Source organism: Echiichthys vipera (genome assembly GCF_963691815.1).
Source record: "Echiichthys vipera genome assembly, chromosome: 17".
Taxonomy (NCBI): domain Eukaryota; kingdom Metazoa; phylum Chordata; class Actinopteri; order Perciformes; family Trachinidae; genus Echiichthys; species Echiichthys vipera.
This window is the reverse complement of record NC_139842.1, coordinates 23,289,637-23,309,586: the sequence shown is the minus strand read 5'-3', so window position 1 is coordinate 23,309,586 and position 19,950 is coordinate 23,289,637. Positions and strand designations below refer to the sequence as shown.

The window sequence follows — 19,950 nt, the reverse complement described above, 5'->3', positions numbered from 1 at the left end:
TTCACAAGTGGATGTTTCCGCTTCTGTCTAATTTTTGCTTCAGCAAAGATGCCATTCAAACACAAAAGGCACGGCCTCTCTGACAGCCATTTCTCCTGCTGCTGACATCTCTTGACATCTTAATTGTAGCAGGGGCTGGCTTGATGCTCACTCAAGTTCACAGAGTGTACTACAGTACTTAGGCAGTACTTACTACGTTTTCATTTAAAAACCTGTTTCTTTGGCTACGTGTCCACACTACTCCACCGTTCTCGAGTCTAAAATGGAGACGTTTTGAAACACACACACAAACACACACATACATTTGTTTAAATAAGTAAAGGCTGTATTTTACTTGAATTTACTGACCATGCCCCCCGGCTATGATATCAAAGCTCTGTGTAACTTATTGAAAGATAGTCAAAATGTTCTCACCACATTGCACTGGACCAGGGCTGGTTTTAAAAAAAACAACGTTTTTCCGATAAATGATACACAGTCGTGAATGTTACTTACACTAAGGTGAATTCTATACACACACACAATGCCCAAACTCACAACATAATGAAACTCTGTGCTCTTTGCATGTGTTGTCACAAACAATCTTCACTGAACACAAAAAGTGATTGGTCGAAATGAAGACCCAGATTTTCTCATGGGGAAACATTGCAGACTTTGGAGTCTCCACCAGCGTCCGTGGAGCCCTCACGCTTGTGCCCTCCTCCGAAAGGATGCTGAGATGAATTTTCACAGGTTTTCCCCTCCTCTTCTCAGCAGTCACGCTGACAGGGGTGACACTGCTCAGAGCCTGAACAGATCTCAGATGCTCATTTGTTCATTTTGTTCCTTACTAACACTTACTCTCTTTCTCAGACACATACAAATGTGTTTACAACCTTGTTTCTGGTGTCTCACATATTCCTATTCATCCTCCTCCACTGGGTGACATGTTCACAGAGACATGCATACTTACACACAGAGCACAATATTTTACCATACAAAGGGATTTTATCTAAACCATAACAATTGACCTTTCAAGTAGGTAGTAAGCTCGTTAGTCAGAGGGAGCGTACCTATGTTCCCCGAGTCCTATGTTCCCCGGGTCCTATGTTCCACACTTTGTTTGTGACCAGGGAAAATGGGTCTGATGTTCCCCGCTATCACAGAAAGGGTCCTATGTTCCCCAGGTCCTATCTTCCACACTTTGTTTGTGACCAGGGAAAATGGGTCTGATGTTCCCCGCTATCACAGAAAGGGCCCTATGTTCCCCAGGTCCTATCTTCCACACTTTGTTTGTGACCAGGGAAAATGGGTCCGATGTTCCCCGCTATCACAGAAAGGGTCCTATGTTTCTCGGTCTGTTATTTTTTTCAGTGCTGAATTCCCCGGCAAATAGGCCTATGTAGACCCCAACACTCCCCCCTTAACCTGGCCCTCACCCTAACCATGACCTCTAGACCTAACAACTGCTGAGTTAAATCCGCAAAGACAGAGGCTTATGCGACCGGGGAACATAGGGATGACCCCTAGTCTGACATGCAAATGTTTTCTGTTTACATTAGAGCAGATAAGTCACAGGCACCATGTTTAATCTAGTCGTACACTTTATTTCTTGCATTTTGGACTTTAAGAGAGGGAAAACCAACTCTTTACAGTATCATTCTTAAAGGGCCAACAGCCCCTACCGTTCTTAAGTGGTATTTTTGGTGCTGCTTTCGCAGAGATAACCAGATAGAGACAACTTTCTGTTTTCCTCTGAGCTTATGTTACCAACAAGACAGGACAGGACGGTGATAACATATCTGTTGATTTTCATATGAAGTAGATCAAACAAGTCAGCTTAACTCTGTTCATATTGCTAGCAGCCTGGCTGCGGCCCAAAGCAAGACAGAACTGTAATTTGAACCAGAAACCCCGATCTCAGTGCTCTGATAAAGGCAGAGTGAAACACTTTGTATGATGAAAGCAGTCAATAGTATGAATAAGTAGGCAGGTTTTGTCACTTACTGGTCTAGCTTAGTTGAAAGAATGGTTGTGACATATTAAAGGAATTGTCCCCTGGTTTTTGAAGCAATGTTTAGGGGGGAAAAAACTATTCCTGAGAAGTTCTTGGGCTCTTTGGGTGGTCTTCACATGTACACACAAGCCTGGCACTGGAACTCACACTAAGCCCAAGCAGATCTGTAATGAAAAGAAAAGTTATTTTGGGTTTACGCTTGTCACCTAGCATTCCAGTTTTTTATGCAGCAGTTTGAACAGGCAGAAAAGTCGATGAATTCTTTGGAAAACACCTATGAACCACAGGGAAGTTTGATACCTGCAGTGTCCATAAACACATGGTGCTAAAACACTGAAGAGAAGATTATTCATGGCTCTGCATGTGTGTGAGAGAAAGAAAATCTTATTTGTTACTACATCAAGTATGTGAGTATTAACTGCTGCATTATCTCAGAAGCTGCCTGGCACTTGTGATACTTGAACTGTATATATAGTAGCCTTCTGTATATTGCATATATGAGACAGTGGGTCTCATGCTAGAAGCAATGTATGGATCATTTTTATCTTATTTTCGCTTATATCCACAATTTTCTCTCATTTTGTTAGTACCCTTTAGTTTCTGGGAATCATCCCTGTTTTTTTATATTTTCTCTGAGGTAAGAACATTTAATGAGTGCGTTCCGAGCACTCATTAAACGACCGGCCTTTTTGATGGACTTAAATTAATCTGTGTCCTTGTAAAGTTTCAGTATTCTTGAGATCACAGACTGTGAACGCCCACCCTCTCTCTGATGGCTGAGAGGGTCATCCCTTTGGCCTTCATCTTCACACGGCACAACACTTACCCTTATATAAGGTTTAGGAGGCGTTAGCATATGCTAATAAACAAGTAGCATTCATCATTCAGCACATGAATATGAGCAGATTTGGACAGTAAAGAACGCTTTGTGCGTCAGGAGTTGACTTCTCTTGTTTTTTCTTTTAACAGAAGTCAACGAGAGTGTTGCTACTTAAGGCCCAACCATTCAGAAGCATTGTGTAACTTCCCCTACGGGTTATGCATTCCAGTGGGTTCATGTATTCTGTGTATCAATATTTTTCAGGACTGAGCTGTCTTCTTTGGTCTGCTCCTTGTCATCAGACAGATCCTGCTGGATTGAGCTTGACTCAGAGTGGGTGTTTGTGTTTGAGCTCAGCCAGCAGCTACATACTAGATTTCACTGGAACAAGACAAAATCAATTTCATTTTTGCAAAGCGCCCCGTCACTCCTAAAGCACTTCCAATCTAAGCAGATCTCAGAGTAATATGAGCAGGCTTCAAGATAGAACAAAACATATTGGTATCATATTGTTCTTTCTTTGTTTCTTATAAACTTTCCAATCCCTCCGATCCAACGGAGAGTGATATGACATGAGTAGTCTGTTATCTATGGGTTTATTAATATTTTTCCTTCTGTAAAATAATACTTGGAATGCAAACTGCGCTTAAAAACTGCGCTCCATGTTGAAGTGCTCCATGTTGATTCATGCTCAACTGCTGTGAGCTCAAAATGTCAGGTGCAGGTCTCGGCCTATATTTCATGATGACCCACTTTGTTCTCCTCTGACTTTGTGTTGCTTTAGCACGAGTGGGCTGTTTAACATTGTTCACAGCAGACTTGTTAAATAAAGTTAAGAGTCAAAGTATGTCAGATTATATAAACTCACTCCAAATTCAGCATTTTAAAAATTGTTTGGAAGAGCTGTCCAAGAGCAGTTGGACAAACAAGACTCCAAATAGCATGTGCCAGTCACAAATCACTGACACCAAAACGGTCAAGTGTTGACTGTAAACACCCTATAGGACGTGCCAGGTAGTAGACAGAGGATGTATCTTTTGAGATATAGAATGAATGAGAAATAATTTCTGTCTATAAAAACTGGAAATGATCTGCTTTCATCAAGAGGGACATGTCAGTACTTACAAAAACCATATGAAAGTTGGTAATCAGTCTTCTTTTGCGTACACATATTGGCCTCATAAAACATTCCCACCCACTTTTTTATGTTCTGAAGTCTCCACAGTGAGCAATCGTTTTGACTGATCACTGTAACGTCACGAGAAATGTTGCTGCTGCTTCTTTGAAATCCTGAGCTATGTGTTCTCACTTTGCCATCATGAACCCATCTCATCGTAGTTATATGTAAAACCATGATGGATGTATGATATCACAAAACTGCAAGCAGCCACGTTTCCTCAGTACTTGTGGTGAATCAGAGTGTGGTGGCTGCGCTCATCTTAGACCTCAAAAAGACTTACTCTAAGAGCCTGCAGTCACGCTGGAGGCTCTGTGAGGCTGTACGTACAGTAGGCACAGCGGTGCTTTGAGCTAAATGCTAACATCAGCATGCTAACATGCTCATAATGACGATGTTAACATGTAAAGCAGGTATAATGATTACCGTGTTCTACATCCTAGCACATCAAAGGGATAGTTCAGATATTTTGAAGTGTGCTTATATGAGGTGCTTATCCATATTCAGTGTGTTACCTACAGTAGACAACGTTCTGTGTGGGAGGGAGGAGGTATTTTAGCAACCTAACGAAAGCCCCCCCCGGGTGTCCCAGTAGCTCACCAGGTAGAGCATGTACTGTCAAGGCTGAGTTCTTAGCCAGGGGTTCAGGTCCAGGCCAGGGCCCTTTGCTTAAAAAAACATCATCATATTAGGTGTACCTTATGTTTAGAATATTTTCACAGTCTTACCTTACACGAAGGAACTGATACTGTTATCTGCTCTCCCTTGACAAAAACGTTATCTTGCAGAACACAGGAGTTGCTGGTCTATCGCTGTCTCGATTAGTTTGTTTATTTGTTCGTTTGGCAGTTCCTTAGCCTTTATAACACTTAAGTCACACAATAACACAAACTGGGGATGTGCCAACCACCCTCCGCTGTAGGTAATACACTGACTGTTGATACGTACCTCATAGACTATAACCCCACTTCAATCCCCATCACTTTAACATGCTAACACTTGCTCAACAGCACTAAACACAAAGTGCAGCTGTGGCTGATGGGAATGTGATGAGTTTTTTAGGATATTAGGTCATAAATCAAACAAATTAAGAGTTTTGACCTAATGATGGCACTAGATTAAAAAAGTCAGGGGGTCAAACTTATTACAGTTCCTCCTGAGGGACACACTACACCAGTGTTGTTTAGTTTGAGGGGAGGATATTTATGAGGCTTCATGTGGGAGAAATAAAGTCCTGAAAGTTGTGAAATGCATAGATATGCCCTGATGTTACGTTCACGGCTTTACAGTGTTTTTGTTGTGCACCTCTTTCAGAACACCAGAGTGCTATTCAACATCCGTGTGGTGGGGGGATCAGCCTTTTACAGCTACCTGTCTCCTCAGGATGGGCGGCCGCTCTACCACCCTGCCGTCGACAGGTGAGGCTGTCAGAAATACACAACGCATCGAGTTGATCAGCATGAGCATGGTTTCCAAACACATTTAGAATAGTCTTGCTGTTCTGGATGTGTTCATTGGTTTTTCAATAGCGCTCAACATACATATATACTATATTTAATTGACTTTTCCTAACTTTTTTTGGCTTTTGTTCTTGTAGAGACTGTATAAAAGGTCTTGTATCTTTTGAAGTAAGTGTGCCTGAAAGGAATATTTGGACACGTTTTTAGTTTTTCTACACAAGATATACAGTATATCCTCCATGTTTCACAAGGTCAAATCATTTATATTCATGCAGGTGCAAAACCTATAAGCCCGCATTCCAGAGTGACTGATATGATTGGAGCTGACTGGCTGTCCGGACACTTCATTCTCCTATTATTAGACTAGAGGATTATTCGATTATTCTAAATGTGTTCTTTTGTTGTAGAATTACTGGCATTATGTTCAAGACTTTCACCGCTGAAATGACCCAATGTTCCCACTGGCTCATTCAAATTCCATCTAATGTAATCAATTTTAATGCAATTTAAATCAGCTCTAATCTAATAAAGTGTTTCTTGAGAGAGGCTACAACTACAGGCAGGCAGCAAGTTACTGAAGACATTCTGACATAAAAACACACGGCACACAATAATAAGACGGGTAAAGTTGTTATTCCCAGCACGTTTCGATGATTGGCACTGTCTATACAGATGTTCTGAAACAGCGCTTAATCTTTTATCTTTTAATGCGTATCACTAGACCTTATGTTACAGCATTGACTACGAAATGGGCCGACATGTTATCGACATGTTTCCCCAAGTATAGATCTGAAGCTCTTACCTGCAGAAGTGGATTGCTGTTTCAAAGGGGCATTTTGGCAACATCTTGACAGGGCTTTCATTTGTGTCAATGTTAAGAACAGTTCATTCATCCACTGAACGGTGCTGATGGGAGCAGACACTTCTGAGATCTTTTGAAACACAGATGTGCAGCACACAGTATGCTAGGAACTAATTTAATGATTGTGATTGAACTGTAATGATTCTGAAATAGACTCTGTCCTCAAGCCAACCACATTGAATAGTTCAGGAATGTACAATTGTATTAATCTACTATGCTCACTCCTATCAGCCTCTGCCTGATATAGACAGTTATGATAAAGATGACCTGAGTAAATAGAAAATGCAGTTTTATATGATGATTTCATTTATTAAGGAGAAAAAAGCTATCCAACCCAACCTGGCTCTATGTGAAAAAGTAATTGTCCACCAAACCTTGGTTGTGCCAACTTTGGCAGAAACAACAGCAATCAAGCGTTTGTGATAACTGGCAATGAGTCTTTCACATCGCTGTGGGGGAATTTTGGCCCACACTTGTGACAGAATTGTTTAAATTCCAACACATTGGAGTTGTGTGATTCCTAAATTTTCCTCTAGCACCACTGTCGGGTCAAAATGTTTAGTTTGTCCAATACCAATATGCTGCAAAACCACATTCCCATCAGGCTCAGTCGAACTTTGTGCAAAGAGCAAATATTAGCATGCTCACACAATAAACTAATACGGTGGACATGATAAACATTATACCTGCTAAACATCAGCATGTAAGCATTGTCATTGTGAGCATGGTTTTTTTTTCGTGTACAATTTTACTTCTACTTTCCAAATATATGTTGACCCATATCATATTGACTTCACACAAACAAAAGGAGAGACAATGCACTCGGCCATTGTAAGCATGTTAAAAAAAGGATATCAGGTCAGACCAATGCTGTGACTGCTTACTGATAACAGAGCTGCTAGCATGGCCGTATACTTTGTTCTCAAGTAGTCAAGTGAATAGTGTCACGTATACTGTATATCCCAGTTCAGTGAAAACAATGTGTAAATAGCCATGGTACCATTTCTCTTTGCATCAGCAATTTTCCTTGAAAGTAAGTTTGAGCTGCTCCTTGCAAGATTTAAGTTGAGCTTTTCCCTAATTATGTTGCAGCACTCAATAGCAACCAAAAAAACGGTTTACTCTTGACAAGCATAACAGTTCTTTCTTGACCTTAACTCAAAATCCATTTTCTCGACTTTGAACCACTTCTAACAATGTGTTCAGATGAAGACTGTGACATGTGATTGTGAATCCAGGAAAAATGGAGTATGTTGTCCATGTACTGTCAGCTGTGCACTGTGGGAACTGTGTTTAGTTATCAGTGCTATGACAAAAACAAAGGGTACAGTACACCTTTATATTGTAATGTAGCTTATAATACATTTGTTTACTGGAAACATCCACAACTAAATCCACAATACAATCCCACACAGTTACTGCCTCTCACACACATTGTTGATTTTCTGCCCTTCCTACTTCATTAAATACTGTAATGCTGACACCTAGAGGATAGAAAGCCTCAATACAGGTGCACCCGGATGATTAATAACTGATAAGGCTGTCAGTGCGGTACATTTACTGTGAATGTTTGAGAGCTGGAAAGTGTAGCAGATTTCAGAAAGAATGGTACAAGTAAAACTGGTGATGTTAGAGCAGTTGATGGACTTCCTCTGCAGTGGATGACCTTTTACTTTGGTGTTTTTTAGAGCTCTGAAGCTGTGCTGCTCAGGAGGACCTCCACATGTGAAGCTCATCATCGAGTGGGAGTACAGGATCAAAGACTGGTCAGCAAGCTTTCTCTTCCAGGAATTTGCTCAAATATTTTTACATATTTACTCCACATATTTGCTCAAACATTTCTCTCCATTTACCTGACACCAAAACTACTGTCTGCATGTTTTATTTAACCACGTGTTTGTGTCCTGGGCCGCAGCCTCTTTGGTAACATTCAGGAGGAGGTGGTGAAGGATGCAGAGAGCGTAAGGAATCAGATGCAGCAGAACGTCCAACAGTACAGCTGCACCTTGGACGAGTGCTTTCAGCTCTACACCAAAGAGGAACAGGTAGTTATTTCCTTGTCATCTGATACTTGCAGTAACAAAGGGCTCCTGACACTGAGCCTGCCTAATCAACCCTACCTAAGTCATGTTACTTCTGCTGTTGTTAATCATTCTTTAGAGAAAGAAGCCAGTAACATCGGTGATGAGACAAACACTACCAAAAACAGACATACTGTTTCTCATTTCATTTTACACGATTATTATAATGACTACATTTTTTCCACTCTGCGGTAGCTCCAATTATTGAGAAGACACTTTATATGGGAGAGTGTGGGCCATACTCTCCAAATCAGATTTTTAAACAGGAAACGTGTCAAATAGTTGCACTTTTATGCAGACAATATACACAATAGATATTATGACAAAAAAATTATGAAAAAAGTTTAAGAAGATACAAGATGTTTAGTTTATTCAAGCATGTTACCAATAGATTTGATATGATTTTCTTGACTTAAATGTATGCCTAACGTGTTTTTTATGTTTTAGTTACTGATTACTGAACTCGATATTCAGATTATAAATATAGCAGCAAACAATATTTGCTATATAAAGATATAGTGTTGTGTATAGTGATTTTTTTGTCACCCCAAGAGCAGGGCTTTACAGTAACAGTTGCCAGGTTGCCAATGGACCCACCACTGTTCGACATACATAAAATGGCAAAATGTGCACCCCAAAATCAATAAATTCCTTATATTATTTTATTGATATTTAAAGATTACTATAATTGCTAATATTGTTACAATTAGAACCAGAGCCAGTTGAGGTGGTGCGGGCATCTAGTAAGGATGCCCTGGGCGCTTCCCTAGGGTGGTGTTCCAGGCACGTCCAGCTAGGAGGAGGCCTCGGGGAAGACCCAGGACCAGGTGGAGAGATTAGATCTCCACACTGGCCTGGGAACGCCTCGGGATCCCCCAGTTAGAGCTGGTTAATGTGGCTCAGGAAAGAGAAGTTTGGGGTCCCCTGCTAGAGCTGCTGCCCCCGCGACCCGACCCCGGATAAGAGGCTGAAGATGAGATGAGACCAGTCTTAACACTATGGTATAAAGATTCAAGAAGCTTTATTTATCCCAAGGGAAATTATTTTAATTATAATATGTAATTATAATCAACAACTGGTAATTAGTTGTTTATATACTTTTCTTTATTTTTTTACATGAACAGTACATGTATCAGAATTTAGGAATGTGTAGTCTAATTTTCAGTACTTAATGTCTGCTCTGTGCAGATAACGTGCTGACTTTGTGTGACTGGCTGATATCGCTGCTGCTGCTGCTGCTGCTGCTGCTGCTGCTGCTGCTGCTGCTGCTGCTGTTGTTACCTTGTGTCACCACCCAGTGGAGCTGTAGCCTCGGGCAGGACACCGCTGTCGTCTGTACTCAATCCATCCTTGCCAGTGTTGCTGGAAATGGGCCAACTAAATGAACTAACCTTAACCGCTCATGTGGCTTTCAGTTTCCCTTAGGAATGGATGATAAACAGACACCTAAGTTTGGGATTTAAGAGTCTCAGACTTTATTAATTATTCATGTCAATCATGAATACTGCAATCATAATTTTAGCATTTCTCTCACAACTTGTAAGTGGGACATCAAGAGGAAATGTATCACATGTAGGCACATTAGTGAGACTGCTGTCTGTTCTTCTATTAATCTAAGCCTTAAAAAATGAAGACATCATCATAATTATCATATATCTTGTCCTTTGAGGTGGGAAAGGTCTCTGTAGCTCTGTGCACTGAGGAATACATATTATGGTAATTTCCCTCATTAGTCAGAGATCTGCACTGCATGATGATAGATATAATCAATGACACCGTAAAGCATGATGGGCTTTCTTTCTTTCTTTCTTTTAAAAGATAGTTTTTTTGGGCAGTTTTTCAAGCCTTTTTTTATATAGAACAGACAGGAAATGGGGAGAGAGAGAGAGAGAGAGAGAGAGAGAGAGAGAGAGAGAGAGAGAGAGAGAGAGGAGGAGGAGACATGCAGCAAAAGACCGCGGGTCGGAGTCTAACCCACGGTCTTCAGCCCTTGTTTATATGGGGCGACTGCTCCAACCACTCAGCCACCGGCCGCCCCATGATGGGTTTTCTTTTGCTAAAATTTTCTAAAATGTAGTAATGGCTCACAAATGATAAACAGAATAAATCATGCATGGATTTTTTTTTTTTTTTTTTAGCCTTGGAGAATTTTTAGCCATGGTAGCAGAATAATAATAATAATAATGATGATTTATTTATATAGCATGAAACTGTGGATGGCCACTGTTGATCTGCTCACCACTTTGCTCTAACCTGAAATATTAGATGGATTCCAAAGAAACATTGTACATGTTTCACCAGACAATGTTTCCTTTTCTCTATTTGTTTGTTTCTTTATTTTGTGAGTGACCTACATGGAAACTACCTTCTCAAGCATATGACACAGCCCAAAACAAGCAGAGGAACTTGAGGTTTTAAAAGTGCTTGGATTTAGAATAAAATGCTTGAAACTGCTTGGAAATTAGGTTATATGGGATGAACTCTATGATATAAAATGGAGAAAAGAAGATCTGCATATTTGAGGGACTGAAAACTGAAGAGAGACTGAAAAATCAGAATAGTGGGTGATTATATTTCTCTTGCCCAATTAGTTGACTAATCCCTGCAGCTCTTAACAAACTCGAAACATTATTGTTTTCCTTTAATTTTTCAGCCTTCTGTAGAGAGATAAAAAATAATTTGGGTTGTTTATAACACAATGACATTTAATGTGATGAACAAGTGAAAATAACCAATATACTGAATACACGGTATGTACTGCACCGTATACAAATATGTAGTTTGCCATAGCTGTAGATGCTAGAAAAACACACTGAAATGCTTGAAAAGTGCTTGAATGTGACTTTGATTAAGGTGTAGGAGGAAGCCATCCAGCTGGTGCTTTGTTGTTAGGTATGCCACTGAGTGCTGAGTGCTGAGTGTAAAATTCTTCAGAGGATAAGGGCTCGCTTGAGATTTGACTTGTTCTTTGGTGAGATGTGGTAGGTTGATAGTACTATTCAATATTTAGGACATCTGATCATGTGTCATAAACTTACACCTTCATGAATAAAATAATTACTCTCTGAGGTCAAGGGGACCACAATGTCCCTTAGACTGCGCGCATGAATGTTTCATAAGACTGCTGGTGTTAAATACTTTATTAATACAGGCATTCTGAGGAAAATGCCCTGTCAGACAATCTTCACAGAAGATGGCTGGCTCTGCTGAGGTAATGAGCTACTAGTTCACCGGTTACCAAAGCAGGAAAAGATGGTGGGTCAAAGCGGAGGGATGAGGGATGGCGGGGGTCGGTCGTTGTGGGATGGATACGGGGGAACTGGGTCGAGGTGTGAATGTGCGTAAGGAACTCGGTGAGCTCGACTCAGGGTGGGGTCACGTCGTCAGGGTGTGCTGGTCCATTAAGCCGCGGGTTCATGTCCAGGAGCTTCTTGCCATTGCACTCTTTAGCAGAGGGGAGAGGAGAAGAACGGGAGAGAGAGAGAGGGGGTAAGACACGTGTTTATATATGTTACACAGGTGATTATGTTGATGAGATTCAGGTGGTTTGCTTTCTGAGGCGTGGGTGGTGGAAGAGGGGTGTGGTCCTGTTTCTGAACCTCAGTTAGAAAAACTACATATGTAATGGTACGCTTTCTGTGATTGGTTCAAATGGTCTTCAAAATGGACTGCTCCAGAGTTCACTTGACAGCGGCCCAAGACCACCCCTTCGAGGTTGACCAGAGAGCAGTTGTTTGGACTGCACCAGAGTTCGATTCCGGCGTTCACACCAACCCAAACGAAACCGCAAACACTTCAAGGTTGTTTCAGCCAGACTAGACGAGGCTGGTGTGAACGCTCCCTATAGTATGTAAACGTGCAAAGAGATTTGCTGTCGATTTTGAGTGAGAGAGCAGTTTGTGAATTTTGAAAACTGTCGTCATTGAACATATTTTGTGTCTAAGCAATGGAGAGTGCCCCACAGTTTAGTTTACATTGACTACTGTTGTGCTGACCCTGTGAACAGTTTTGAACTCTTACAAGGAAATGAATGTCACCAATAACTGAACTGTAGATGAATGACCTTGTTGAATGCAACATCTAGTAATATTGTATTTAGAGGGAGACAGGGAAGGTGAACAAAAGTAGTAGCCATGGCAACAGGTTTAAAATGTACCTCATGTTCCAAGTGAAGTTCATGTGAGATTTCAATATAATGAACTTACATGAAGATGGTTACATAGTAAGTAATACAGAGGAGGTGGATATTTAGATTTATCTAGAAGAGGTGGAGCATGTTTTTGGAGGCTTTGCCAAGTTGATAGCAGGAAGAGACAATTCTGTTGACCCCATGTTTGTGTCTGTTTCATCTTCTTTTCCCCTCTCCCCCACCAGCTTGCTCCAGATGATGCCTGGAAGTGCCCCCACTGTAAGCAGCTGCAGCAGGGTATGGTGAAGATGAGCCTGTGGACGCTCCCAGACATCCTCATCCTCCACCTAAAGCGCTTCAGGCAGGTGGGAGAGCGGAGGAACAAGCTCACCACATTCGTGCACTTCCCCCTGGTGGGCCTCGACATGACGCCTCACATGGTGAGCCGAAATCACGGCACTCACCCTCTCCAGGCTGGATGGAAACAGTCCCGGCGACCTGACCTGGTTCCTCTCGACTTTCTGTATGATCTGTACGCTGTGTGCAACCACCATGGAGGAATGCACGGTGGACATTACACAGGTCTGATAACTACCACTTTCTGAGAAACCACTTGTAATAATAATAATAATAATTTTATTTATATGGCACCTTTCAGACACTTAAACAGTGTACACAAGGAATAGAAAAATAAACATAAAAGATAAGTTGAGATTTTTTTTAAACCATTTACAACAAATTAATGCAGTCACCATAGTGACAAAACAAAATTGTGAACCACTGGTAGAGCCTTGCCAGTAGATCTCAAGCAGTAATTAGGCTTATAGAGGGCTAGCAGATCGCAGATATAAACATCATCATGGAAAACTTTAAAAAGGAGAAATGAGAGCATGTAACCAGTGAAAGGCAGCAGAGAACAGTGTGATGTTGATGATCACCTGAGCATCAAAAGACTACCCTGGAAATCCAGACGCACCGCTAGCTCTGCCTCTGGACACGTACCGTTGGAGCTCAAAATCCCAACTAACCAATCAAATCATCTGTTCATCTTTTATGGGTGGGCGTAACCGATGACAACAGTGATGTGCCGTTGAAGTCAGTTAGATACGTCACCTTTGTCATTGCTCTGCGTGGTCGTGGTCAGTCATAGTGCTATCCAATTGCGAGCAGTGGTATTATGAACTGCATGCGTTGGTGATAGTGCGACCTTCCCTTGAGTTGGGATGGTCTATTGCTTGTTGCCAGACCCTGCGTCTAGATAGATGTGGGTATGGATTTCCAGGCAATCAAAAGACCGATCTTTTTACACCTAGACCACAGGCCTCTGTTTTTAACTTTAACATAAGCATGTGAATGTTCTCATTTGTCCAGGTCATCGCTATCCCCAAAGCAATTTCAGTCGAAAGCAACTGGACTTATGGGTTACGGGTTATTTGTCTAGGAAGACGTTTCACCTCTCATCCAAGAGGCTTCAACGTTAACATAATAATCCTGACACTGTATACAGTATATACATAGTTAATGATGTGGTAAATGTATGTGTTAATTGTGCTTGAGGCTGCTAACGCAAGTATCAATCCCTGTATAATGTTGCAGATGGTTTGGTAATGCTAAACATTGTAGTTATTTTGTGCTAATTTAATGACTGTTATAAAGTAGAAACAATTTGGGTGAGCTGTGATAGTCTATTTATGATAATTAAACACTTGCCCCCACAACACTTTGAACACACTTTCCCATTAAATAAGGCATTCAGACTACACAAGTGGCCAGAAAGCGCAATTATAATTATGTCTAATTTTGAGCCATTTAACTGAAGGACATTTTTACATATCCAGGTCCTAATTTCATCAAAGCAAGACATAATACAGGACCAGAGAGAGGTACCAGGCTTCATCAGGACAAACAGTTGCATATCAGACACATTACATTAAAGGGGTATGCATGACTTGACCCAAGGGAAGCATGTAGATGGTGAATAAAAGACCCCACTAATCTGTATATAGATCACCTGTTTATGTTATGTGTATATGCTGTTTGTTGATGTTATCAGATTTTTAAAACCTTGTTATTTATTCCCATCCTTCTGGGGATTGAAGCCTTCTGTAGGAACTCAGTGGATGGCCAGTGGTACAGTTATGATGACAGCAGTGCTGAGCCTGTGCCAGAGGCAGAGGTGTGCACCCGTGGAGCCTACATCCTCTTCTATCAGAGAAGAAACACCATCCCCCCCTGGTCTGCCAGTTCCTCAGTCACTGGTTAGTCCTTTCAAATCCTCTGTAGTGGCATTAATGTTGAGAACAATCCGATAGAATCTGACTCACAAAATATAGAAGCAATGGAGGGAAAGTGGGCGTATCATTACATCTCACACCATCATTAAATGCACTGGCCATATGCAGCCTAGACCACCCCATGTGGTCTGAGTTATCAGATTGCGTCCTGGTTGCATTCACACTTGTACTTAGGCCTATCCACTTCTGATCAAATTACTCAGGATGGATGGTGCTCTCATTCTCTTTTTTACAGGTTCCACCAGCTCATCCACCTCTGACCACTGGCTGGTCCGGCTGGCAGGGGACAGTAAGAGAGGCAGTGTGGTGTCAGGAGGACAGATCCCTGGACCTCCAGGGCCCATACAGGCCCCTGAGTCTCCTGAGCTCCCTGTGTTTGGAGAGGAACCCCCCAAAACAGTAGGAACAAGTAGGTATCTCTGGAGTGGCATGTATAATATGCTGTAATTGTATTGACTCTTATACATATAGAAAACACTTGTTTTGAATAAGCAAAACAATTATTATTTACCTCCTGGTTGATTTGGCAACTCCTTTGGTCCTGTATGAAAACAATTTGAATCCAGCCAATAACAAATGAGCAATAAGACCACATTATAAACATAACGCATGGTTTGGTAAACCCAATACTTTGAACAATGTGATTTAATTTATTCATTTTATTCCAAGTGCTTCTTAATTCAATTGTGTAATTTAATGTATTTTGCATACGATTATATCAATGTTTCACTAGCTATCAATGGCAAATTAAAACATACATAAAAGTATACCATAGTAGCAGTAGTAGTAGTAGTAATAGTAGTAGTAGTAGTAGAAACATGTTGTGTCTTTGCCTCTAGATGGGTTTGAAGCCAAGCCGTTTGTCCGTGGGAGCCAAGGCAGGAGTGTAAGCATGAGATCACCAACTAAGCCCAAGGAGACTCTGGGCAAAGTTCTGCCTCTGCGGTGGTCTTTTGGCCCCAAGGACCGCATTAGACATCCAGCCCAGACCCAGCCTGGAGAGCTGGTGGAATACCTGGAGTCTGGGCGCCGCCCACGATGTACCAAAGACCCTATCATAACACTGGTGGCCACCCCACCACAAAGGAATGGCAAGGGAAGAGCCTTTGAAGTAGGACAGGACTGCAGCTCACCTAGTGGTAGCAGTCTTAGTTATACAGACAGGGCCAGCTCCGACACTTACTCCCCCAAGATACCAGAGGGACAGAGCAGAACTTGTGTGGAGAGAAGCATGAGCCAGGGAGCTGGTAACAGCAGCAATGTCAAAGCCAGGGATGATGGTTCTCTGAGGCAGAGGTCATCTAAGAGAGCAAGGCAGGACCACGGCAGGACCCTGGAACTCCAGCTTCAGCTTCAGAGAGGGGCCGTTCTAATGGGTCATATGAGCCACAGTGCCCCTCCAAGTAGAGATTCCACATTGAGAAGAACCAAGGTCCCGACAGGGGCAACCCCCAGGGCACAAAAAGACTTGGTACAGATGGCAATTCAACATGAGGACAGGAGAGGGGAGAGGGGACAGGAGGGCCGCAGCCATGAAAGTCTCTTATCTTTTTTCAAACCTGGTTTCATGAAGAAAGATATTCCTGGGTCCCCAATCAAGGAGCGAGACCGGCGTATGAACGGCCACGGACAACTGGGAAAGCTGGCAAGCAGTAATTTCACCAAACTGTCCGTCTCCAATGGAACGCTGACCACCGCAGCCACAGAAGAGAGGAAGGCCAACGTCATCCCGCGCTGTGACACCCATAACGGCAAAGTACAGCAAGTCAATGGAAAGGCTGGGATTCATGACCCTGTAGACATTAAGCGTGCTCACAGCTCCAGTAACATCCAGACGAGGCTGGATTTGACATTTCGCAGGTGTGCCTCCCTGCAGAGGAACGGGGAAATAGTGGCCCCTCCAGCCCACCGCATCCTGCTGTCAGACAAGCCCAGCTACGCCACTCTGCAGCGGACGCGATACAGTACCACCTCCCTGGGTAGGTACAGACCTGTCCTTGAATCCCGTTTTTAAAATAGGTTACTATGCCAGTTACAGAATTATAAGAGCTCTTGAGTTTTTCTGTTCTAAACTAAACTCCGGTGAACACAGTTAGCGATGATGTAAACAGGATTTGATTGCTGCTGACTGCGTAATGCTGCCGTAAACAGCGGTGTCAAGCACACTGCACACTCCAGCTGTGTCCGATACTATCATTTTCTGCATCGTTGTGATTCCTAAATGCATCAAATTCACTTTGAGAAAAGAGGTAGTCAGAAACAACAGATTTGTAAAGCACTTGATTTAGCTTTTATTCGTCATTATTTTTATTAAGAAAAATATGACAAAAACAGTTTAAAAGTAGTCACTGCTGTGCCGCACAGCTGTGGTGCCGGGCGAGGATAGAGAAAGAGATGTTTATTTCAGTGAGAACACTTCGTCTGTTATTATTATAGAGTTTAAATATGACACACTGTAAATTCAGATGGATTTTGATCGGCTGTCAGTGTTCCAATCGTTCATCAAATCGCTCTGAAAGTGACCGTTCGCCACTGTCATTGTCATTCTAGTTGTGGTGTGGACGATTTTTTAAATTCTATATTTAAACTGGAAAACTAAATTAGAGAACAAAGTATTAATACGGGATTTATTCTGAAATATTGTTCAGAATTTGACAGAATATCCGCTGTGGCTATACCACTGTTGTACTAGCATGTTTTTTTAAATAACCAAGGCACTTCAACAAAAACCTTGATCAAAATAAGAGAACAGTAACCATTGTGTCAGAAGAGAAAATGAAAACAATGTTTTCTTCACTGCTTTTTTCACCAAATCACGGAAGCCCTAAAAAGGTCATAGATTATATTTCCTCTGTTTAATTTATTTGAGATCTGGAGAATCAGTGTAGCACTGTCAGGGGAGCAGGAGAATATCGATGAGCATCACATATCTCTTTAATCAAGGCCTGACACAGGCTGAAATCACTTTATGCCTTTTTAATACAGATACTGTTCACCTCAGTGTGCGTCATCTAAGAAGACGGTTAGGTAGGCTTCAGCTTTATCAGAGGTGCGAATGAGCCTGATGTCCTCATTAACTACATAGGTTGTTTTTGTTTGTTTTAACTAACTTTTTGTCAACAATATTATATTACAACAGCATAAATACCAATACAGGGAGAAGTTTTACAATGTGCACATACATATCATCTGCCGGTGTTCTTCGAGGTATGAGAAGTGTTTATGAGGAATGACATGTCAGGTGTGATGGAAATCTCAGGCCTTTCACGTTTCCTTCATTATCTCTCAAATTAATCTCGTTATCTCGGGAAAACGGAGGGAAATGATCTTGTTATAACGAGAAAATGGAGGGAAATGATCTTGTTATCATGAGAAAACGGAGGAAAATGATCTTGTAATGAGAAAACGGAGGAAAATTATCTAGTTATCATGAGAAAACGGAGGAAAATGATCTCGTTATCATGAGAAAACGGAGGAAAATGATCTTGTTATCATGAGAAAACGGAGGAAAATGATCTTATCATGAGAAAAACGGAGGAAATAAAATGTATGTAATATATGACCTTTTAGTTCTTCCGTACAAAATAAAGTTTTTTGTTGAAGTGCCTTGGTTATTTTTAAAAAAAACCTGCCAGTACAGCAGTGGTATAGCCACAGCAGATATTCTATCAAATTCTGAACAATGAAAAGATATATTATACAATATTTCAGAATAAATCAAGTACTAATAACTTGATCTCTAATTTTGATCTCCAGTGTATAGTTATTGTTCTTGGTGTGGATGGCTTTAATTACATGCAGCTTCAGTTTAAACTTCTTTTAGTCTGACTTATCATTATCAGTCATTTTAGCATAAATACCAATACAGGGAGAAGTTTTACAATGTACACATACATATCATCTGTCGGTGTTCTTCGAGGTATGAGAAGTGTTTATGAGGAATGACATGTCAGGTGTAATGGAAATCTCAAGCCTTTCACGTTTCCTTCATTATCTCTCAAATTAATTTCCTTATCTCGGGAAAACGGAGGGAAATTCTAGTGATTACTGCAGTGACTGGTTACCATGTGACTGACGGCTTTGTATTTCTTTGTCTATCATAAGTGCCTCTGTGACGGCCTTAAAGGACTGTTGACTCTTGGACCTCTCTGCTGATTTCCACGCTCGGCCCCCACAGAAGCCACCGGCAGGAGGCATCGCTGGAAACAGATGTCTCATTTTCACTGCATGGTTCAGCTCGACTCAACTCACTTTTTCTCTACTTAGGTGTGATTCCCAGCTGATTGCCATAGCAACGCTGCCTAAAACTGCCGTGAAATCATCTTTGACACGACACTTGCAGAATACTTTTATGGAGAACCGAACAGAGGAACATTTTAAAGATGTGGGTGGAGGTTTGTGCAGGATGTTACACAAACAGCAGTTCTAGTGAAGGTTCTCTCTGAAGCATCAGTGATCTGCAGTGTTTCAACTCCACCTGCTAGTATCGGCTCAGCTCACTTGGAACCACGACGGAGGTGGAACCAAAAGAAGTAACTATCCACAGGAAGTAAGTACTAGCCACACCTTTTGCTAATAGAAAACCAAAACAGAGCGAGTGGAGTTGAGCAGAGCCGTGTCGTACCATGCAGTGGAAATGTAGCATTTCAAGTGTACGTATTTTCTCGCTCTTCTTCATAGTACTGTCGTAAGTTCTTACCTGTGTGTGTCTTAAACTAAATCTATGCAGAGTTGACTTTACTGAGGAGAAATACTGCTGTAATGTGATTTTATTTGTCCTCTTTTTGTTTTAGAGTCTACTGTTAAAGGTTGAATATGTAGAATCTTTATTAAAAGCTGTATTATTAAAAGAAAAATAATAATACACCCACGGGGCGTTTTGAGGGGTACAGAATGAAAATATTGCTTTTCTATAAAAAAATATATATTTAGTCTGACTTAATATTTTTTTTAAATTTGACGGGTTTGACAATGACTTTCTGTCCCGTTTTGTTTCCTTTGTAGTAGCCAATAGCGTTGGGCGTTGCTGGTTGCCAGGGTTGTCTGTTGTTGCTACAGAAACAAGGAATCATTCTGTGAGTCTAGAGCTAGCTAATGGATTACACACCACTCAAAGAAAGGCTTCCAGTTG

The 19,950-nt window shown here is 41.4% G+C and overlaps 1 protein-coding gene across 1 annotated transcript in view; it reads left to right on the top strand.

The window, feature by feature from the left end:
- usp43b (ubiquitin specific peptidase 43b) overlaps positions 1-16,833 on the top strand; it is a gene marked incomplete at its 3' end in the record, with an annotated part of 83,115 nt that extends 66,282 nt beyond the window's left edge. The window contains exons 9-15 of the mRNA XM_083931431.1: positions 5,308-5,411; positions 8,004-8,081; positions 8,231-8,360; positions 12,771-13,107; positions 14,625-14,783; positions 15,055-15,228; positions 15,659-16,833. Coding sequence (XP_083787557.1) covers positions 5,308-5,411; positions 8,004-8,081; positions 8,231-8,360; positions 12,771-13,107; positions 14,625-14,783; positions 15,055-15,228; positions 15,659-16,833 — 2,157 coding nt within the window. The remainder of the gene's footprint in view (positions 1-5,307; positions 5,412-8,003; positions 8,082-8,230; positions 8,361-12,770; positions 13,108-14,624; positions 14,784-15,054; positions 15,229-15,658) is intronic.
- Positions 16,834-19,950: the final 3,117 nt, after the last annotated feature.